Below are 24,550 nucleotides of genomic sequence, written 5' to 3' on the forward strand. Positions count from 1 at the left end.
AGCATCAAATGTAGCATGTGGGATGTGGATGTACACAGCCTCAAATGGAGCATGTTGGATGTGGATGTACACAGCCTCAAATGTAGCATGTGGTCTGTGGATGTACACAGCCTAAACGTGTAGCATGTGGTCTGTGGATGTACACAGCCTTAACATGTAGAATGTGGTCTGTGGATGTACACAGCCTAAACGTGTAGCATGTGGTCTGTGGATGTACACAGCCTCAAATGTAGCATGTGGTCTGTGGATGTACACAGCCTCAAATGTAGCATGTGGTCGGAGGATGTACACAGTCTCAAATGTAGCATATGGTCTGTGGATGTACACAGCCTAAACATGTAGAATGTGGTCTGTGGATGTACACAACCTAAACATGTAGCAAGTGGTCTCTGGATGTACACAGCCTAAACATGTAGCATGTGGTCTGTGGATGTACACAGCCTAAACGTGTAGCATGTGGGCTGTGGATGTACACAGCCTAAACATGTAGAATGTGGTCTATGGATGTATACAGCCTAAACATGTAGAATGTGGTCTGTGGATGTACACAACCTAATCATGTAGCAAGTGGTCTGTAGATGTTCACAGCCTAAAATGTAGCAAATGGTCTGTGGATCTACACAGCTTCAAATGTAGAATGTGATCTGTGGATGTACACAGCCTCAAATGTAGCATGTGGTCTGTGGATGTACACAGCCTCAAATGTAGCATGTGGGATGTGGATGTACACAGCCTCAAATGTAGCATGTGGGATGTGGATGTACACAGCATCAAATGTAGCATGTGGGATGTGGATGTACACAGCCTCAAATGGAGCATGTTGGATGTGGATGTACACAGCCTCAAATGTAGCATGTGGTCTGTGGATGTACACAGCCTAAACGTGTAGCATGTGGTCTGTGGATGTACACAGCCTTAACATGTAGAATGTGGTCTGTGGATGTACACAGCCTAAACGTGTAGCATGTGGTCTGTGGATGTACACAGCCTCAAATGTAGCATGTGGTCTGTGGATGTACACAGCCTCAAATGTAGCATGTGGTCGGAGGATGTACACAGTCTCAAATGTAGCATATGGTCTGTGGATGTACACAGCCTAAACATGTAGAATGTGGTCTGTGGATGTACACAACCTAAACATGTAGCAAGTGGTCTCTGGATGTACACAGCCTAAACATGTAGCATGTGGTCTGTGGATGTACACAGCCTAAACGTGTAGCATGTGGGCTGTGGATGTACACAGCCTCAAATGTAGCATGTGGTCTGTGGATGTACACAGCCTAAACGTGTAGCATGTGGGCTGTGGATGTACACAGCCTCAAATGTAGCATGTGGTCTGTGGATGTACACAGCCTAAACATGTAGAAATTTGGTCTGTGGATGTACACAGCCTAAACGTGTAGCATGTGGGCTGTGGATGTACACAGCCTTAACGTGTAGCATGTGGTCCGTGGATGTACACAACCTAAACATGTAGCATGTGGTCTATGGATGTACATAGCCTAAACATGTAGAATGTGGTCTGTGGATGTACACAGCCTCAAATTTAGCATGTGGTCTGTGGATGTACACAGCCTCAAATTTAGCATGTGGTCTGTGGATGTACACAGCCTAAACATGTAGCATGTGGTCTGTGGATGTACACAGCCTCAAATTTAGCATGTGGTCTGTGGATGTACACAGCCTAAACATGTAGCATGTGGTCTGTGGATGTACACAGCCTAAACATGTAGCAAGTGGTCTGCGGATGTACACAGCCTCAAATATAGCATGTGGTCTCTGGATGTACACAGCCTAAACATGTAGCAAGTGGTCTATGGATGTACACAGCCTAAACATGTAGCATGTGGTCTGAGGATGTACACAGCTTCAAATGTAGCATGTGGTCTCTGGATGTACACAGCCTAAACATTAAGCAAGTGGACGGTGGATGTACACAGCCTAAACATGTAGAATGTGGTCTACGGATGTACACAGCCTAAACATGTAGCATGTGACCTGTGGATGTATACAGCCTAAACATGTAGCAAGTGGTCTGTGGATGTACACAGCCTCAAATTTAGCATGTGGTCGGAGGATGTACACAGCCTCAAATGTAGCATGTGGTCTGTGGATGTACACAGCCTAAACATGTAGCAAGTGGTCTGCGGATGTACACAGCCTCAAATGTAGCATGTGGTCTGTGGATGTACACAGCCTAAACATGTAGCAAGTGGTCTGTAGATGTACACAGCCTAAACGTGTAGCATGTGATATGTGGATGTACACAGCCTAAACATTAAGCATGTGGTCTGTGGATGTACACAGCATGTCTCCAATATGCATTTATATTCAGTTGTGCAGTGATACTTTGTTACAGAAGGATCGTCCTATTCCTGAACCAGGACTCGGAGGTAAACAGTTCACATAAGTGACATAGATATATCTTATAACGCCCTACATCTTGTATAACAAGTGGTAATAGTTCCGTTACACCTAACATCATGTATAACAAGAGGTAATAGTTCCGTAACATCCTATATCTTGTATAACAAGTGGTACTAGTTCCGTAACGCCTAACAACATGTGTAACAAGTCGTACTAGATCCGTAACACCTAACATCATATATAACAAGAGGTACTAGTTCCGTAACACCCTATATCTTGTATAACAAGAGGTAATAGTTCCGTAACACTCTACATCATGTATAACAAGTGGTACTAGTTCCGTAACACCCTACATCATGTATAACAAGAGGTACTAGTTCCGTAACACCCTACATCATGTATAACAAGAGGTACTAGTTCCGTAACACCCTACATCATGTATAACAAGAGGTACTAGTTCCGTAACACCCTATATCTTGTATAACAAGAGGTAATAGTTCCGTCACACCCTACATATTGCACAACAAGTGGTATTTGTTCCGTAACACCCTATATCTTGTATAACAAGTGGTACTAGTTCCGTAACACCCAACATCATGTATAACAAGTGGTACAAGTTCCGTAACACCCAACATCATGTTTAACAAGAGGTACTAGTTCCGTAACACCCTACATCATGTATAACAAGAGGTACTAGTTCTGTAACACCCTTTATCTTGTATAACAAGAGGTACTAGTACCGTAACACCCTGCATCATGTATAACAAGTGGTACTAGTTCCGTAACACCCAACATCATGTATAACAAGTGGTACTAGTTCCGTAACACCCTATATCTTGTATAACAAGTGGTACTAGTTCCGTAACACCCAACATCATGTATAACAAGTGGTACTAGTTCCGTAACACCCTACACCATGTATAACAAGAGGTACTAGTACCGTAACACCCTATATCATGTATACCAAGTGGTACTAGTTCCGTAACACCCAACATCATGTATAACAAGAGGTACTTGTTCCGTAACACCCTATATCTTGTATAACAAGTGGTACTAGTTCCGTAACACCCTACATCATGTATAACAATAGGTACTCGTTCCGTAACACCCTACATCATGTATAATAAGTTGTACTAGTTCCGACCTGTACTGTACTGACTACCAAAAAGCTGTTACCTGTCTGACATATCTGTTTCTTTTTTTCCAGAAGTGCAAATCTGCATCCACGATGTAGGTATATGTGGTTCTGATGTCAGCTACTGGCAAAACGGTTGTATTGGCGACTCAGTGGTCAGGACACCAATGGTCATGGGACACGAACCCAGCGGAGTCGTTTCCAAAGTCGGGAACGGCGTGGAATCTCTTAAAGTTGGTAAGTGTCTGGATAATACATCACAGATGGAATAGGCGGTCTTGTTAGTCACTGTAGTCACTGTAGTCACGCTAGTTGCCTTATTTCATTGTAATATTCTAACTTCCATTAAATGGTGATGGTAGAGGTAGAGCGCAATGCATCCTCAAGGTGATATAATGTACCATTATAACGTTTCAAAACACACACGCACACACACACACACACACACACACACACACACACACACACACACACACACACACACACACACACACACACACACACAGGGAACCATCCGTTGTTATGTATCCAGACCTACACGAACGGAACTACAGATCAATTCCGCCTCGAAATCCCACAAGGATTAGATCCATTCTGAATCATTTAACCTCATAGAAGGAAGGACAAGTCATGAGTTCCGGAAAGAGAGTTCATGAAGTCATCATTTTGCGATATTGGTAAACGTGGCATAAGTCCAGTCACTCATGCTGCATTTCCAATATTATCAAAGATCCACACACGTCGTGTAAGTAAAAATATAGAAATATCATGTTTCTGACATAATGCATTTGTAGTTGACAGCCTGTGTATCTGATTGGTTCTACTTCACGTGTGCAGGTGACCGGGTGGCCATAAAGCCGGGTGTCCCGTGTCGCACGTGTGGGCTGTGTAAGACAGGCCGCTACAACCTGTGTGGGAAGATGAAGTACTGTGCCACACCACCCGACCACGGTACACTCTCCAGGTACTTCGTCCATGCTGCAGATTTCTGCTTCAAGTAAGTCCCTCAAACTGTCACATTGCATCTTTTATGCTCGGTGTCTTGGTCAATGCATGTCGTCGGATCGTCGGTTGTCACTGGATCGTCTGGCCCCGGATTCGAAAATTTACAGATCGCCGTCATATAGTTGGAATTTTTGCGGCGTTAAACAACAAACACCAAACAATTCGTGCAAAAGGTTTAATCTTAAAGGGACAGTACGTCGACGGTTCTGTGTGTGTTTTTTAATCATGAATGAAATAATTTCCGAGAGTGACGTCACACCTTTAGTGCACGATTCAACTCTCAAACCAAAACAATAGAGCTCCGCACAATAACTGACTTCGATCAAGTTTTTATTAGAGGCAAAACGAAGAGAAAGCATATGTGTTTCTCTTACGGATGAGTTACAAAATACTAATTGCCAGCTTGATTGGATTAGTTTTGTCAGTGTTTGTCGAAGCCTAGTTGACAATATAATTGCTCCGGTCATATGAAGCCAATCACCCTCCTTGCGACTTTCCTTGCGGCCAGCACATCGTCACATCTTACACAGTCCAATCAGTATATGTTTTTCATCTTGGACGAATCTACACATTTAGATAAACTTGTCATGAAATGTTTAACTTTCATTGAGAAAATATCCTAAAATGTGAAAAAATTCCCATTTCCGTATGTATCCTCCACTTGCTGTCATCGAAGCCCTTCGAAGAGCAAGAGATTCGATCGCCTTGATGAGTAAAACTATATTATCTTGCACTTCACTGTCGCAGTTGTTCTATCATATATATATATATATATATATGTTTAAAACATCCATGTTAACAGGAGACAGATTTAGAACGCCACGTCTAAAAAGTGGGGTGGTGTAACAACCCAATTTAAAATGTCAGTATCGGGTGTGACCACAATTTGCGTCGATACAGGCGAGGCACCGGAGACATTTTGAAGTCACCAGATGATTGAGAACAATGTTGGGGATGTGGCTCCAAAAGTCCAAAACTCAGCACGCGTTACAGGTTGGTTTTGGTCCTGTCGTAGGCGTCCCATCTCATCCCAGACAGGTTCTATGGGGGTAGGTCTAACAGCAATGTTATGCTGCCTCAAAAAGTTTATTACAACACGTGCAACATGTGGGCGGGCATTAACCTGATGGAACGTGACGTTACGCCCCTGAATTTACCCAAAGGGTAGAACATGATCTCGAACGATGTCGTCCCAGTATACTGTCCCAGTCTTGTCTTCTGAACCTCATATGCTACAATTTGCAAACCATTAAGTAAAGTGCACCCAAAGGCTTTTATTACTTTAGAATAATTGCGTTTATTTAGAAACAAGAGAAAAGTCAGCTCACGTGATATTATATGAGCAGAAACCTCTCGAGCGGAATATAGCGAGCAGAGCCGTGTAGAATTGGTAGGATACACCCAACTTTACTTATGAGTAAAAGTTATGGTCTAAAGGCCGTGTAGATATGCTCTGATAGTTACAAGTCTACCCAGTGAAGAATGGACTGGACCATATTGTATTCAACAAGAGACATAACTGGGGGTATTAATGTGAGAGATTATATTATTTATGAAGCAAAAATAAATATACAAAAATGATCATGTTCTACCAGATAACAAGAAGTATCAAAGTTTATTTATAGTTGCGAGTGACTGGGCAAGTTACCTTCAAAGTCACTTCAGTTCAAGTTACAATTGTTCGAAATCACTATCAAAGTAACCATCCAACTTATCTCCACCGGCTGCCCTTAGATATTTTTGTATATTCGTATTGAATACTATTGGCCTGGAGTTTGAGTATCTGTCGCTGATGGCTTGAAGTGCACTCAGCGAATCTGATAGGATGACTGCCTTTGCTTCCGGCATTTCCGGTATGAGTTTGAGAGCATGATGAACTGCCTCAAATTCAGAAGTATATACCGACTGAAAATCAGGCAGGCGAACCGAATGTTCTTGGGGTTTGGAGCTATGGATATGGATCCCGTAACTAGCAGTGCTGTTGATAGGATGCATGGATCCGTCAGTGTATATATGACCCCAGCTGTCACATGTTTGAATTTTAATGATAGCTTCTTATCGTAGTAGGGTTGGGTTTTCCTTTTTAGAGACTTCTGATGTTAAAGCAGTGTCAACTTTGAGAGTTTTTAAAGTCCAGGGAGAGTGTAACCCTTTGTAGTGACTTCCTAGTGGCTGAATGTCACCACAATTGTGACTTCGGGTGAGTTCACGTACTAATATCCTAGATGGCTTTAGCGAGGGAGTTTTCCGAGCTAGGGCTTCATCTCGGGTGTTTTTGTCTTGCCATATCTTTTTCATCAAAGGGTTTGATAGTATTGCCTGCTCTCTTCTTAGTTTCAATGGGAGTTCTCCTGTTTCTACTTGTAGTGCTTCTAGGGAAGTGCCTGTTTCTGCAACTGTGGGCAGCATTAGGACTTCGTATTGTATTCTGTCAAGGCGGCTCATGACAGTGTTTGATGCTGAGTAAAAGGCCTCAGAACCATGGTCTATTTTTGATCTGATAAATGATTGTAAAGGTTCGGCTGAGTGTCCACCGAGGTGCCCCAATATATGCCTGAAATTGCCAGTAATACGTTCAGGTCTTTTTGACATTTGTTTTCCACATATCCTATATGTTTGTTAGAAGTGAGGTGTTGATGTAGGATCACCCCTAGAAATATTGCGGACTTTTTGAATTTGTTGGTTTGCCTTTTACGGATAGATGGGGGTATCAAAGCACCGTCGCCCCTCTCATAGCTGTCTTGGACAAGGATGATTAGTCCTCCCTCCTTGTTGACAGGCATAAGTATTTTTCCGTCTTTTCTATATTAGGTGTACCCAGGTGGTGTGAATTTGGCTTTTTTGCTGAGTATCTCCTGTATTAAGATGACATGCGACTTTATCACCTGTTTTTTAACGAGTGCATTTAGTTTGGTGCCATAGATTTTAAGACCATTTGCGTTCCATGGTAATAAAAGCAAGTCCATGGTTGTTAAGATGAGCGCTCATTGAATGTCAGGGCATACCCTATTTTGGAACTGTTTCTTTGTTCCTTTGTATTTCAGTGTTTTGGAAGCAAGTTTGAGGACGCAGGTGACCATGGGTTTGGCTCTCATTTTCCTGCTTGTAATTTGGATCAATGCAGTGGCAATGATCTCTACAACTTTGTTTGTGATCTGAGCCTATTGTTTACCATGAGCTGGTGTTTTCTTTGCCTGACGGATTTGTTGGTTGTGTACCCAAGTTTGAGTAGCAGAAGCCATGAGGTTTGATTTGGAGGCTTTGGTCTTATTCCCCTTGCGTTTAGCAGTGGCTCTTTGTCTGTGTGCAGGCGGATCAGTGCTCACAGATTAGATTGTTTGCTCAGTAGAGTGATTATCACGTGATATGCCAAAGGAGGCACAGGCTACCAAACTGCTTCCAGAATCTACCCCCTTTCCCAGAATCTACCCAAAATGGTGTTTTACACATGCAGTAAGAAGAAATATATATTGTGTAAACTAATAAAAAATGTCTTACAAATCATATTCACTTTAACTCATTTTAGTCATCATCAGTTCGAAAGTTCGAAAGTTGGTGTTGAGGATTGTGTGAGGAAATGTCTTACACTTATGTTATTGAATAATCTTTAGTATGCTTTGTGAATGGACCTAACAACTTTTGATTGCATATAAAATCATTTTGAAACCAATTATAAGTATGCACTTGTGTCTGTAAGGACCGTCGTTTGGACGTGCCACCTTCGTTATTCCCGTTATTTGAAGACTCACCATCAGCTGTTGCCGGCTATACTATACATACTCCCTGCGTTTCTCTCCCGGTTGTCCTTGCCTGCTTTTCTCCTCTCACAAGTTTGTGGTTGATGGCTGCTCTTCTCTTGGGAGGCATCACAGAATGTCGAGTTGATGAACGCGGTAATTTACGAGAGGTAAATGTCCCTGGGTTTAACTTCGAGCACAGAGCGAAATAAATCCGATACAATGAGTGCTGAAATGGATGGTTCTTGAAGCGAAAGCGATAAGATGCGTCGACACACGTGTGTACGTGAAAAGAGACGATGAGCGAATGGTAGACTATAGACGATGGAACGATGTAGGGATTACGCTTATGGCCCCACAGTGCGAGATCTAGTGCCCCGGGCATGGTGCAGGGTGCTGACCCGGGGGTCATTTAGTTACAGGGGTGATTGAGTTACAGCAGTAAGTAGCCTATGCTTTGGATAAGCGCAATATAGCCATTTAGTAGTAAGTACTAAATGCAATAAGTAGTTTTTGTGTGTGTGTTTTTTTTACCTTTTACCTCAGTGAGTTGAATAGATTTGGATACAGATTGCCGAGTAGGCGTATTATTTATGCGTTTGCTGATGATGTTTTCGTGTGCCCATAGAGCATACAGTTTGTGCATTGGGTTGGCCTTTTCCTGTATGGCATAGTTTCTATGCCCTTACCACCTAGATTAAGGCGGTCTGGGACTGACTGGCCTAGTAATGTGAGGATTACTACTCATGTGCATGTCGTGCCCATTGATTTGATCCTGAACGCCAATAGGATTGTTGCTTGACTGATTTTCTTTTGGTTTACAGCGCAGTTTGGGGTATCCCATTTTAGATTGATTTCATTAATGCTTTTGGGCATGTCAGTTGATTCTGTAAGGTTGTCCCCAACAACAACGTAGTCTCTCCCACGCTAATTTATTCTAATAATATATTTGTGCTTCAGGTCTTTGGCAATATCATGAGGTGTTAGGATCATATTAAGATCTTGGGAGAAGTTTGTGCTGAAGCTTTTTCCTCTTTGGTTCGTGGTCTTCTGTTCTGTTCTGTCTTCGACTCTGATGAGACCATTCTTTGTCTTTTCTGTCCGATTTTAGCCTTGGGTGGGTTGGATTGAGGCTGTTTTCATTTAACCATGCCTTGAGCCCAGGAGCACTAGAATCGATCTTTTCTCCCTGAAAACGGCCAGGGACATTTACTGTGGCTTGACTATCAGTCATGTTTTATGGCAGTTTTTTCTGGTGATCAGAGTGAAGGGACCTTTACAAATCACTTTTAAGATAAAAAAATAGGCCATGGTTGTGAGGCCTTTCACCCAGCATCAAATACATAAAAACGCACTGGTAGTATGTAGTTCACTGAACCTGACTACACAAAACATACGGTATATACATTGGATATATGTTATTGGAAAATGTTGGTGGCCTGATATTCGACAAACGGCGGTCAAAACGCAGCCATTGTCGATTTGCAATATCTTTAACGGCATTGTTTTCACACTTGTTCAAAAATGTCACGGAGGAAAACAGTAAAGCAAAATGCACGTGCAAGTTATGGCATTCGTAACTCGCGGTAGTGGCTATAAAAAGGCAAGCATAAGCCAATAAAGTGTCATTCAATTGTCAACATTTTTCAAATTCGAGAATGCCGAGACTCAGCCCTGCCGATCGGAGCATCGCCATAGGACGTATCCTAAGAGTTGAATCGTAGTCTTCTGTTGCACGCCACTTCAACGTCCACCACAGCACCATTTGCCGCCTTTGGGATCGATACACACAGTTCAATTCCACTGCAGACCGTCCGAGAACCGGCCGACCAAGAGTTACCATGATCGCTACATTCGACTGTTCAACCTACGTCACCGCAATGCCACATCTACGGAGGCTGCGGGTCGCATCCCTGGTTTGAGGAGAATATCGGACCAGACTGTCAGAAACCATCTTCGCGAGGCCGGAATCCGACCCAGAAGACCCGTTACGGTCCCTGTTTTGTAACAGATCGATCGACAGCGACGCTTGCGTTGGTGCCATACCTTACAGCCCTGGAATCTGTGAAACTGGAGACGAGTGTGATTTAGCGATGACTCGCGATTTCTTCTTCACCGGCGAGACGGAAGAAAACGTGTTTATCCTCGTCGAAATGAGCGTTTGCCCCACATTGTGTACGTGAATTCGACAATTTCGGTGGCGGTAGTGTCATGGTGTGGGGGGCCATATCCTACACCACGAGATCTGACTTGGTTGTGGTTCAAGGATATTTGACAGCAAATCGCTACATGAATAAAATTCTTCAACCTCACCTTCTTCCAATCATTGACCGCCAGAGGGAGTTTCAACATGACAACGCTCCACCGCACACAGCTCGTATCACGGTAGACCACCTACTTAATGCCAACATCAACGACTTGCCCTGGCCGTCGAGATCTCTAGATCTCAACCCAATCGAACACCTCTAGGATGAACTCGATCGATGTGTACGTTAACGTCGGAACACGCAACAGACACTCCCACAACTGCCCAACGCGTTACAAGCAGAACGGCGCAGAATGGCGCAGAATGGCGCAGAATTCCGCAGGACAGAATTCGTACACTTATCCAGTCAGTGCCGAGGAGATGCAGAGCCGTGATTGCTGCCTGGGTCGGTCACGCGAGATACTGAGTACAGCGCTACCTTGTGGCCTTATGTGACATGACATTGATAAGTTTTCAATGCCTTTGTATAACGGCAACATGTGACTATCGATCTCCAAAATTTGTATCTATCATATTAGATTAAATATATCGACTTTATTAGGTACAATACATTTACTAAAAATCTACCAGTGCGTTTCCTTTTTTGAAGAGTGAATATAAACATAGCAGTCAAAGATAAAAATGAAATCATATCAATATACGAAAATAGAAATCATATCAATACAAAAACAGAAATTCTGTGAATACTAAAACTCGCAATAGATATCTGTACCCTACTCACACACATGAGTCCCATGAGGGACAGCTTCGGCGAAATTGCTAAGGCAGAAGGCGACCTCTAAAACACTTGAAGCAACAACAACAACTAACCCCTACTTACACTGCTATGAGTTGTAATACTACTTTTTTTGCACTTGACGAGGTGAATAAACCTGTGTACCATGAGACCTTCTGCTGTAAAACATAACCAATCACATTAAAACCAGATGGACATCACGTCAAAATGACCTTTCGCGAACTTCAAATCCGGACTCCGCTTTGAAATAAATACTGCCAACTTGGCCATCCGTCCGTACAGACCGGTCACTTACAAGACGGTGTTTGGTCAGTCAGATAGCCAGATATTTAATAGCTCTTCTGGTACGAGTTACATGTGTCTAAAGCTGAAACGTCTTTCAGACACAGTAGACCGAAGTAAACCTTCTACTGACACAGTTCAAAGTAACCATGAATAGGTAACCACCTTACAATGAATAAGTAATGATTACTTCAGTGTATGTGACAAGAACTATCTTGAACTCGCAATCGAACTCTCACTTTGTAACTAGAAGTCCGAACAAGGTCAGTTGTGATGTGTCACAAGCAGGTGTCGTCACATTAAATATTATGACATCATGACATCCATCCATCCATCCATATTGCCAATCAAAGAACTATTATTTAACGTGTAATGATAATGATACCACACTTTGTTTTACAACCCAGACTTCCAGACAACGTGAGCATGGAGGAGGGAGCCATGTTGCAGCCTCTGGCTGTTGCTGTCCACGCCTGTAACCGTGTCAACGTCTACCTGGGAGCCACAGTGCTCGTGTGTGGAGCAGGTAGGCGATGTTGTTACCAAACCTGAGCTACCCACTTGACGCAGGTAGGCGATGGTGTTACCACCCCAAAGCCTTGCACTACACGCAGGTAGGCGATGTTGTTACCAGCTCCAAGCCACAACTTGACACAGGTAAGCGAAGCTGTTACCAAACCCGAGCTACACACTTGACACAGGTAGGCGATGTTGTTACCACCCCTAAGCCACACACTTGATACCACAGGTAGGTAGCTCCAAGCCACATACTTGACACATCTGGTCGATGTTGTTAACAGATCTAAGCCACGCACTTGACACATGGAAGCGATGCTGTTACCAGCCCCAAGCCACGCACTTGACAGGGTAGGCGATGCTGTTACCAGCCCCAAGCCACGCACTTGACAGGGTAGGCGAGGTTGTTACCAGCCCCAAGCCACGTGCTGACCCGGGGGTCATTTAGTTACAGGGGTGATTGAGTTACAGCAGTAAGTAGCCTATGCTTTGGATAAGCGCAATGTAGCCATTTAGTAGTAAGTACTAAATGCAATAAGTAGTCGCTTGTTTTTGTGTGTGTGTTTTTTTTACCTCAGTGAGTTGAATAGATTTGGATACAGATTGCCGAGTAGGCGTATTATTTATGCGTTTGCTGATGATGTTTTCGTGTGCCCATAGAGCATACAGTTTGTGCATTGGGTTGGCCTTTTCCTGTATGGCATAGTTTCTATGCCCTTACCACCTAGATTAAGGCGGTCTAGGACTGACTGGCCTAGTAATGTGAGGATTACTACTCATGTGCATGTCGTGCCCATTGATTTGATCCTGAACGCCAATAGGATTGTTGCTTGACTGATTTTCTTTTGGTTTACAGCGCACTTTGGGGTATCCCATTTTAGATTGCTTTCATTAATGCTTTTGGGCATGTCAGTTGATTCTGTAAGGTTGTCCCCAACAACAACGTAGTCTCTCCCACGCTAATTTATTCTAATAATATATTTGTGCTTCAGGTCTTTGGCAATATCATGAGGTGTTAGGATCATATTAAGATCTTGGGAGAAGTTTGTGCTGAAGCTTGTTCCTCTTTGGTTCGTGGTCTTCTGTTCTGTTCTGTCTTCGACTCTGATGAGACCATTCTTTGTCTTTTCTGGCTGTTGCTGTCCACGCCTGTAACCGTGTCAACGTCTACCTGGGAGCCACAGTGCTCGTGTGTGGAGCAGGTAGGCGATGTTGTTACCAAACCTGAGCTACCCACTTGACGCAGGTAGGCGATGGTGTTACCACCCCAAAGCCTTGCACTACACGCAGGTAGGCGATGTTGTTACCAGCTCCAAGCCACAACTTGACACAGGTAAGCGAAGCTGTTACCAAACCCGAGCTACACACTTGACACAGGTAGGCGATGTTGTTACCACCCCTAAGCCACACACTTGATACCACAGGTAGGTAGCTCCAAGCCACATACTTGACACATCTGGTCGATGTTGTTAACAGATCTAAGCCACGCACTTGACACATGGAAGCGATGCTGTTACCAGCCCCAAGCCACGTACTTGACAGGGTAGGCGGTGCTGTTACCAGCCCCAAGCCACGCACTTGACAGGGCAGGCGAGGTTGTTACCAGCCCCAAGCCACGCACTTGACACATGTAAGCGATGTTGTTACCAGTTCCAAGACACATACTTGACACAGGTAGGTGATGTTGTTACCAGCTCCAAGCAACGCACTTGACACAGGTAGGCGATGCTGTTACCAGTTCCAAGACACATACTTGACATAGGTAGGCAATGTTTTTACCAGCCCCAGGCTACGCACTTGACACAGGTAGGCGTTGCAGTTACCAGGTCCAAGACACATACTTGACACAGGTAGGCGATGTTGTTACTAGCCCCAAGCAACTCACTTGACACAGGGAGGCGTTGCTGTTACCAGTTCCAAGACACATACTTGACACAGGTAGGCGATGTTGTTTCTAGCCCCTAGCCATGCAACTTGACACAGGTAGGCGTTGCTGTTACCAGTTCCAAGACGCATACTTGACACAGGTAGGCGATGTTATTACTAGCCCCTAGCCGTGCACTTGACACAGGTAGGCGATGTTGTTACCAGCCCGTAGCAACGAACTTGCCACAGGTAGGCGTTGCTGTTACCAGGTCCAAGACACATACTTGACACAGGTAAGTGATGTTGTTACCAGCCCCAAGCAACGAACTTGACACAGGTAGGCGTTGCTGTTACCAGTTCCAAGACACATACTTGACACAGGTAGGCGATGTTGTTACTAGCCCCTAGCCATGCAACTTGACACAGGTAGGCGTTGCTGTTACCAGTTCCAAGACACATACTTGACACAGGTAGGCGATGTTGTTACTAGCCCCAAAGCAACACACTTGACACAGGTAGGCGATGTTGTTACTAGCCCCTAGCCATGCAATTGACACAGGTAGGCGTTGCTGTTACCAGTTCCAAGACACATACTTGACACAGGTAGGCGATGTTGTTACCAGCCCCTAGCCATGCATTTGGCACAGGTAGGCGTTGCTGTTACGAGTTCCAAGACACATACTTGACACAGGTAGGCGATGTTGTTACCAGCCCCAAGCCACGCACTTGACACAGGTAAGTGATGTTGTTACCAGCCCCAAGCAACGAACTTGACACAGGTAGGCGTTGCTGTTACCAGTTCCAAGACACATACTTGACACAGGTAGGCGATGTTGTTACCAGCCCCAAGCAACGAACTTGACACAGGTAGGCGTTGCTGTTACCAGTTCCAAGACACATACTTGACACAGGTAGGCGATGTTGTTACTAGCCCCTAGCCATGCAACTTGACACAGGTAGGCGTTGCTGTTACCAGTTCCAAGACACATACTTGACACAGGTAAGCGATGTTGTTACTAGCCATGCACTTGACACAGGTAGGCGATGTTGTTACTAGCCATGCACTTGACACAGGTAGGCGTTGCTGTTACCAGTTCCAAGACACATACTTGGCACAGGTAAGCGATGTTGTTACTAGCCATGCACTTGACACAGGTAGGCGTTGCTGTTACCAGTTCCAAGACACATACTTGACACAGGTAAGCGATGTTGTTACTAGCCATGCACTTGACACAGGTAGGCGATGTTGTTACCACCCTAAAACCAGACACTTGACACAGGTAGGCGATGTTGTTACCACCCTAAAACCAGACACTTGACAGTATTACTGCATCCATTACCTATAAGTCCCACACCACATGCCATCAAATGTTTGCCATTGTAAATATAACAAAGCAGGAATAGGCCACAACTTGGCGAAAACATAAACTTTCTAGTTTTGACAAAGGAGTGATGCGGCGATCAGTATATCGACTGCTGTCGCAACAGAGAAGACATACAAGATTCGATCAATGCTCCCCTAACAGCCCTCAGAATAGCCCATCAACATCATCTACATCAACATCGCCCTACACGAGTTGGGTTTTCAATACAACGCACGGGGTAATGATATATGTGTTTTCAGAATGACATTTTCAATTCTTTATGTGAGTTCACATTACCTCACATTACTCACTCAAGCCATACAGAGGTCGGTCAAACCTGATTCCAATGAGTCCTATTCTTCAAAGGCTCGCTATTGATTTAATATTGTTGGCCATTTGAAGTGTTGCGAGTAAGTTCCCTATCATTACATATGAGAAACAAGATCCTTGATCTTACAATAATAGTTATCTTCTCATAAAACGTTTGTGTTGTACATCCCATGTATGCTGCTAGTGTGTTTGTACTATACATACTATGCATGGTGCTAGTGTGTTTGTACTATACATACTATGCATGGTGCTAGTGTGTTTGTACTATACATACTATGCATGGTGCTAGTGTGTTTGTACTATACATACTGTGCATGGTGCTAGTGTGTTTGTACTATACATACTATGCATGGTGCTAGTGTGTTTGTACTATACATACTATGCATGGTGCTAGTGTGTTTGTACTATACATACTGTGCATGGTGCTAGTGTGTTTGTACTATACATACTGTGCATGGTGCTAGTGTGTTTGTACTATACATACTATGCATGGTGCTAGTGTGTTTGTACTATACATACTATGCATGGTGCTAGTGTGTTTGTACTATACATACTATGCATGGTGCTAGTGTGTTTGTACTATACATACTTTGCATGGTGCTAGTGTGTTTGTACTATACATACTATGCATGGTGCTAGTGTGTTTGTACTATACATACTATGCATGGTGCTAGTGTGTTTGTACTATACATACTATGCATGGTGCTAGTGTGTTTGTACTATACATACTATGCATGGTGCTAGTGTGTTTGTACTATACATACTATGCATGGTGCTAGTGTGTTTGTACTATACATACTATGCATGGTGCTAGTGTGTTTGTACTATACATACTATGCATGGTGCTAGTGTGTTTGTACTATACATACTATGCATGGTGCTAGTGCGTTTGTACTATACATACTATGCATGGTGCTAGTGTGTTTGTACTATACATACTTTGCATGGTGCTAGTGCGTTTGTACTATACATACTATGCATGGTGCTAGTGTGTTTGTACTATACATACTATGCATGGTGCTAGTGTGTTTGTACTATACATACTATGCATGGTGCTAGTGTGTTTGTACTATACATACTATGCATGGTGCTAGTGTGTTTGTACTATACATACTATGCATGGTGCTAGTGTGTTTGTACTATACATACTATGCATGGTGCTAGTGTGTTTGTACTATACATACTATGCATGGTGCTAGTGTGTTTGTACTATACATACTATGCATGGTGCTAGTGTGTTTGTACTATACATACTATGCATGGTGCTAGTGTTTTTGTACTATACATACTATGCATGGTGCTAGTGTGTTTGTACTATACATACTATGCATGGTGCTAGTGTGTTTTTACATTCTGCGTAAACTGTACTTTCATGTCAACTCCTATATCACTGCAGGTCCTGTTGGCCTTCTCTGTATGTTAACGGCACGTGCACGGGGAGCATCCAAAATATTAATAACAGGTTTGTTAAAATCCTTGGTCTCCACTTCAGTCTATTAAGACCGATTCCGTCCAGAGAGCGGAAGGTCGGGGTTCGATCCCCGGCGAAAGGACGATAAAAGATGGTACTTGTTGTTACCCTGCCTGACACTCGGCATTAAGTGGCTAAAACAAGGACTGGTCGGCTCTGAGTCAGTATACTGTGTTTGAGTGTCAAACTGCGGCATTGTCAGCGAGCTAGCACTATAAAATCGGCATCAGTCCGGACTGGTACAAGTAGCAACACATACGCGTGCATGTACGTCGCTTTTTAAGTGCAATGATCTTGTACGTGACGTTAAACCCCACTTCACTTCACCTCACCTTCCCTCTATTAGAAGATATATTCTGTGAGCTACAGGCCTAAAAACCACCAGTTGGTACATTTTGTATACCAGTATATCGGTATCCATGAATAATGAGTTGTGGCTAACACTGCGCGGCGTTCCGAATTCAGTCGTGAGTCGTTTTGTGGTTCACAATGTAATGATCTGCACCACTTTGGGCTTTCCTTCCACACAAATCTGGAACATCATGATACAACTGGAAAACTGTTCGAAGTGGCATTAAACCCGACTCACTCAGTCACTCGCTCTTCACAAGAGCATCAAAAGACACGTATGTACTTTCCTATTGCAGATATCAATGAAGACAGACTGAAATATGCAAAGAGGGTGGGCACTGACCACATTGTTCTGGCGGGAGACCCACAACAAACAGCACGTACCATCCAGGATTCACTTGGAGGTGCTGCTGATGTTACCATCGAGTGAAGTGGCGCGCCGTCAAGCGTCACCACAGCCATATATGTAAGTGTAAGCACACGTTGTAACATTGAGTAGAGGGTCACCACAGCCACATATGTAAGTGTAACCATACGTTGTAGCATTGCGCAGAGGGTCACCACACCCATATATGTAAGTCTAACCATACGTTTTAACATTGAGCAGAGGGTCACCACAGCCACATATGTAAGGGTAACCATACGTTTTAGCATTGCGTAGAGGGTCACCACACCCATATATGTAAGTCTAACCATACGTTGTAACATTGCGCAGAGGGTCACCACAGCCACATATGTAAGTCTAACCATACGTTTTAACATTGCGTAGAGGGTCACCACACCCATATATGTAAGTGTAACCATACGTTGTAACATTGCGTAGAGGGTCACCACAGCCACATATGTAAGTGTAACCATACGTTGTAGCATTGCGTAGAGGGTCACCACAGCCACATATGTAAGTGTAACCATACGTTGTAGCATTGCGCAGAGGGTCACCACACCCATATATGTAAGTCTAACCATACGTTGTAACATTGCGTAGAAGGTCACCACAGCCACATATGTAAGGGTAACCATACGTTGTAGCATTGCGTAGAGGGTCACCACATCCATATATGTAAGTCTAACCATACGTTTTAACATTGAGCAGAGGGTCACCACAGCCACATATGTAAGTCTAACCATACGTTTTAACATTGAGCAGAGGGTCACCACAGCCACATATGTAAGGGTAACCATACGTTGTAGCGTTGCGTAGAGGGTCACCACACCCATATATGTAAGTCTAACACCATACGTTGTAACATTGAGCAGAGGGTCACCACAGCCACATATGTAAGTCTAACCATACGTTTAACATTGAGCAGAGGGTCACCGCAGCCACGTATGTAAGTCTAACCATACGTTGTAACATTGAGCAGAGGGTCACCACACCCATATATGTAAGTCTAACCATACGTTTTAACATTGAGCAGAGGGTCACCACAGCCACATATGTAAGGGTAACCATACGTTGTAACATTGCGCAGAGGGTCACCACAGCCACATATGTAAGTGTAACCATACGTTGTAACATTGCGTAGAGGGTCACCACAGCCACATATGTAAGTGTAACCATACGTTGTAACATTGCGTAGAGGGTCACCACACCCATATATGTAAGTGTAACCATACGTTGTAACATTGCGTAGAGGGTCACCACAGCCACATATGTAAGTGTAACCATACGTTGTAGCATTGCGCAGAGGGTCACCACACCCATATATGTAAGTCTAACCATACGTTTAACATTGAGCAGAGGGTCACCACAGCCACATATGTAAGTGTAACCATACGTTGTAACATTGCGTAGAGGGTCACCACACCCATATATGTAAGTCTAACCATACGTTTTAACATTGCGCAGAGGGTCACCACACCCATATATGTAAGTCTAACCATACGTTGTAACATTGCGTAGAGGGTCACCACAGCCACATATGTAAGTGTAACCATACGTTGTAACATTGCGTAGAGGGTCACCACACCCATATATGTAAGTCTAACCATACGTTGTAGCATTGCGTAGAGGGTCACCACAGCCACATATGTAAGTCTAACCATACGTTGTAACATTGCGTAGGGCGTCACCACAGCCACATATGTAAGTGTAACCATTCGTTGTAGCATTGCGTAGAGGGTCACCACACCCTTATATGTAAGTCTAACCATACGTTTTAACATTGCGCAGAGGGTCACCACAGCCACATATGTAAGGGTAACCATACGTTGTAACATTGCGTAGAGGGTCACCACAGCCACATATGCAAGTTTAACCATACGTTGTAACATTGCGTAGAGGGTCACCGCAGCAAACATATGTAAGTGTAGCAATACGTTGTAACATTGCCTAGAGGGTCACCACAGCCACATATGTAAGTGTAACCGTACGTTGTAAAATTGCGTAGAGGGTCACCGCAGCACACATATCCAAGTGAAACCGTACGTTGTAACAGAGTTGTACACAGGCGTATATGTAAGTGTTACTATACGTTGCGATACTGAGTACAGAGTTACCACATCTGGATATGTAAGTGTTACTAAAAGGTTGCGATACTGAGTACAGAGTTACCACATGCGTATATATAAGTGTTACTATACGTTGCGATACTGAGTACAGAGTTACCACAGGCGTATGTGAGTGTTACTATACGTTGCGATACTGAGAACAGAGTTACCACAGGCGTATATGTGAGTGTGACTATACGTTGCGATACTGAGTACAGGGTTACCACAAGCGTATATGTGAGTGTTACTATACGTTGCGACACTGAGTACAGAGTTTCCACAGGCGTATATGTAAGTGTTACTATACGTTGCGATACTGAGCACAGAGCTACCACAGGCGTTATGTAAGTGTTACTATACGTTGCGATACTGAGTACAGAGTTACCACATTTGTATATGTAAGTGTTACTATACGTTGCGATACTGAGTACACAGTTACCACATGCGTATATGTAAGTGTTACTATACGTTGCGACACTGAGTACAGAGTTTCAACAGGCGTATATGTAAGTGTTACTATACGTTGCGATACTGAGCACAGAGTTACCACAGGCGTTATGTGAGTGTGACTATACGTTGCGATACTGAGTACAGGGTTACCACAAGCGTATATGTGAGTGTTACTATACGTTGCGACACTGAGTACAGAGTTTCCACAGGCGTATATGTAAGTGTTACTATACGTTGCGATACTGAGTACAGAGTTACCATATTTGTATATGTAAGTGTTACTATACGTTGCGATACTGAGTACAGAGTTACCACTGGCGTATATGTGAGTGTTACTATACGTTGCGATACTGAGTACAGAGTTACCACAGGCGTTATGTGAGTATTATTATACGTTGCGATACTGAGTACAGAGTTACCACATGCGTATATGTAAGCGTTACTATACGTTGCGACACCTAGTACAGAGTTACCACAGGCGTTATGTGAGTATTATTATACGTTGCGATACTGAGTACAGAGTTACCACAGGCGTATATGTAAGTGTTACTATACGTTGCGATACTGAGTACAGAGTTACCACATTTGTATATGTAAGTGTTACTATACGTTGCGATACTGAGTACACAGTTACCACATGCGTATATGTAAGTGTTACTATACGTTGCGATACTGAGTACAGAGTTACCACATTTGTATATGTAAGTGTTACTATACGTTGCGATACTGAGTACACAGTTACCACATGCGTATATGTAAGTGTTACTGTACGTTGCGACACTGAGTACAGAGTTACCACAGGCGTATATGTAAGTGTTACTATACGTTGCGATACTGGCTACAGAGTTCCCACAGGCGTCTATGTAAGTGTTACTATACGTTGCGACACTGAGTACATAGTTACCACAGGCGTATATGTAAGTGTTACTATACGTTGCGATACTGAGTACAGAGTTACCACAGGCGTCTATGTAAGTATTACTATACGTTGCGATACTGAGTACACAGTTACCACATTTGTGTATGTAAGTGTTACTATAAGTTGCTATACTGTGTACAGAGTTACCACCTTTGTATATGTAAGTGTTACTATACGTTGCGATACTGAGTACACAGTTACCACAGGCGTTATGTGAGTATTATTATACGTTGCGATACTGAGTACAGAGTTACCACATGCGTATATGTAAGCGTTACTATACGTTGCGACACTGAGTACAAAGATACCACAGGCGTATATGTAAGTGTTACTATACGTTGCGATACTGAGTACAGAGTTACCACAGGCGTATATGTAAGTGTTACTATACGTTGCGATACTGAGTACAGAGTTACCACAGGCGTATATGTAAGTGTTACTATACGTTGCGATACTGAGTACACAGTTACCACATGCGTATATGTAAGTGTTACTATACGTTGCGATACTGAGTACAGAGTTACCACATTTGTATATGTAAGTGTTACTATACGTTGCGATACTGAGTACACAGTTACCACATGCGTATATGTAAGTGTTACTATACGTTGCGATACTGAGTACAGAGTTACCACAGGCGTTATGTGAGTATTATTATACGTTGCGATACTGAGTACAGAGTTACCACATGCGTATATGTAAGCGTTACTATACGTTGCGATACTGAGTACAGAGTTACCACATTTGTATATGTAAGTGTTACTATACGTTGCGATACTGAATACACAGTTACCACATGCGTATATGTAAGTGTTACTATACGTTGCGATACTGAGTACAGAGTTACCACAGGCGTATATGTAAGTGTTACTATACGTTGCGATACTGAGTACAGAGTTACCACATTTGTATATGTAAGTGTTACTATACGTTGCGATACTGAATACACAGTTACCACATGCGTATATGTAAGTGTTACTATACGTTGCGATACTGAGTACAGAGTTACCACTGGCGTATATGTAAGTGTTACTATACGTTGCGATACTGAGTACACAGTTACCACATGCGTATATGTAAGTGTTACTATACGTTGCGACACTGAGTACAGAGTTACCACAGGCGTATATGTAAGTGTTACTATACGTTGCGACACTGAGTACATAGTTACCACAGGCGTATATGTAAGTGTTACTATACGTTGCGATACTGAGTACAGAGTTACCACAGGCGTTATGTGAGTATTATTATACGTTGCGATACTGAGTACAGAGTTACCACATGCGTATATGTAAGCGTTACTATACGTTGCGACACTGAGTACATAGTTACCACAGGCGTATATGTAAGTGTTACTATACGTTGCGATACTGGCTACAGAGTTACCACAGGCGTCTATGTAAGTATTACTATACGTTGCGATACTGAGTACACAGTTACCACATTTGTGTATGTAAGTGTTACTATAAGTTGCCATACTGTGTACAGAGTTACCACCTTTGTATATGTAAGTGTTACTATACGTTGCGATACTGAGTACAGAGTTACCACAGGCGTATATGTAAGTGTTACTATACGTTGCGATACTGAGTACAGAGTTACCGCAGGCGTATATGTAAGTGTTACTATACGTTGCGACACTGAGTACAGAGTTACCATAGGCGTATATGTAAGTGTTACTATACGTTGCGATACTGAGAACAGAGTTACCACTGGCGTATATGTGAGTGTTGCCACACAGGGCACTTCTAAGTCGATATATAATCAGGGTTCACATTTTTGTTGCAAAATCAAACGCAATTTAAGTGCTTAGTGGTGTAAGAAAATAAACGATCTATATTAGCGCTTTTATGCCTGAAAAGTGTTTTACTTATTGTCATCCGGTTTGGTCTAAAACTCATTATAAACATTCCATGGGCTACGGACACTACAAAATGATATACTCACACGCAAAAGAAACGCAAGTGGTTTTAGGCAAAAAGGTAACAAACACGGAACCATAAATTGATACGAGTTTTAGCATGTAGTGAAGCCTGATGGTGTTAACAATATTTTTGGTTGCATTTTGGAAGCCCCGAGTAAAAACGCAACATAAAAAACGAATCGCCAAAACGCCTCATTTCAATGAATATGTGTATCATGCACACATTTCTCGCGAAATCGAAAATGCACGAACTGTCACGAACTGTAGTGGGTATAAGACTGTGGCCGATTCTTGGACCTACCACTCCTTGGTCAACAATGCCACGCCTCACTCAAATTCAGAGAAACCAGGCTATTGGACGTTTGGAAGCTGGAGAGTCTGTCCAAGATGTTGCCCGTCATTTCAACGTTAACATAAGCACAATTTACTGTCTCCTGCATCGATACAATGCTACACAGACCACAGATGACCTTCCTCGGAGCGGTCGTCCTAGGGTCACCACATCTCGACAAGATCGGCAGATCACCCGTCAACACCAGCGACATCCGTTCCTAACTGCAAGTGAAAGTGCTCGACAGACCATAGAAACACATAATCGACCCATTAGCAGGGTCACTGTGATCCGACGTCTCCGTTCCTAAAACCTCAGATGTCGCCGACCAGCACGTTGTCCTGTTCTCCAACCACTGCATCGACAAGCACGACTTCAGTGGGCACAGGGTCATCACAATTGGCGTCATCGTGAGTGGAGGCGTGTCATCTTCTCTGATGAAAGTTGCTTTTGTGTCTCCCATGCAGACGAAAGAGTCAGAATTTGGCGGCGTCGAGGTAATCGTTTCGCTGACAGAAACGTTGTGGAAAGGGATCCGGGGGGGGGGGGGGGGGGGGGGGGGGACCTAGCGTGATGATTTGGGCAGGCATTGGACTTAATGCGAGACTTGGACCCATGTGCTTTCTGAATGTTGGTCAAGGTCGGGGACACGGCGTCACTGCTCAGCGGTATATCGACCAAGTGATCAGACCCCACCTTGTTCCATTTTTTGCACAACATCAACAACACATTTTCCAGCAGGACAACGCTCGTCCCCATGTTGCCAGAGATACCATGGCTTTTCTGCAACAACAAAACATCCGTGGCCAGCCCTCAGCCCTGATCTGAACCCCATCGAACACTTGTCGGATGAGGTTCAAAGGCGTCTGCACAATGTGCGCCCAGTCCCTACAACTGCCGATGAACTACGCACAGCTGTTCTGGATGTGGGCAGGAGGATCCCTAGGGCCTTCACAAATCGTCTGATCCACTCAATGTACAGGAGATGTGTGGCAGTGATCAATGCTAAT

General features: G+C 43.5%; 1 protein-coding gene across 2 annotated transcripts in view; it reads left to right on the forward strand.

Annotated features, from left to right (window-relative positions):
• LOC124135763 (sorbitol dehydrogenase-like) overlaps positions 1–24,550 on the forward strand; it is a 32,768-nt gene that overhangs the window by 2,635 nt on the left and 5,583 nt on the right. The window contains exons 2-7 of one of the 2 annotated variants that reach the window (XM_048396401.1): positions 2,360–2,393; positions 3,575–3,739; positions 4,340–4,499; positions 11,936–12,054; positions 17,001–17,066; positions 17,723–17,892. In XM_048396401.1, the coding sequence (XP_048252358.1) occupies positions 2,360–2,393; positions 3,575–3,739; positions 4,340–4,499; positions 11,936–12,054; positions 17,001–17,066; positions 17,723–17,856 (678 nt within the window). In that variant the 3' untranslated portion in view covers positions 17,857–17,892. The remainder of the gene's footprint in view (positions 1–2,359; positions 2,394–3,574; positions 3,740–4,339; positions 4,500–11,935; positions 12,055–17,000; positions 17,067–17,722; positions 17,893–24,550) is intronic. The other variant, XM_048396410.1, reaches the window with a different exon arrangement.

The sequence above is a fragment of the Haliotis rufescens genome, unplaced genomic scaffold, assembly GCF_023055435.1.
Source record: "Haliotis rufescens isolate VD_foot unplaced genomic scaffold, xgHalRufe1.0.p SCAF_1, whole genome shotgun sequence".
Taxonomy (NCBI): domain Eukaryota; kingdom Metazoa; phylum Mollusca; class Gastropoda; order Lepetellida; family Haliotidae; genus Haliotis; species Haliotis rufescens.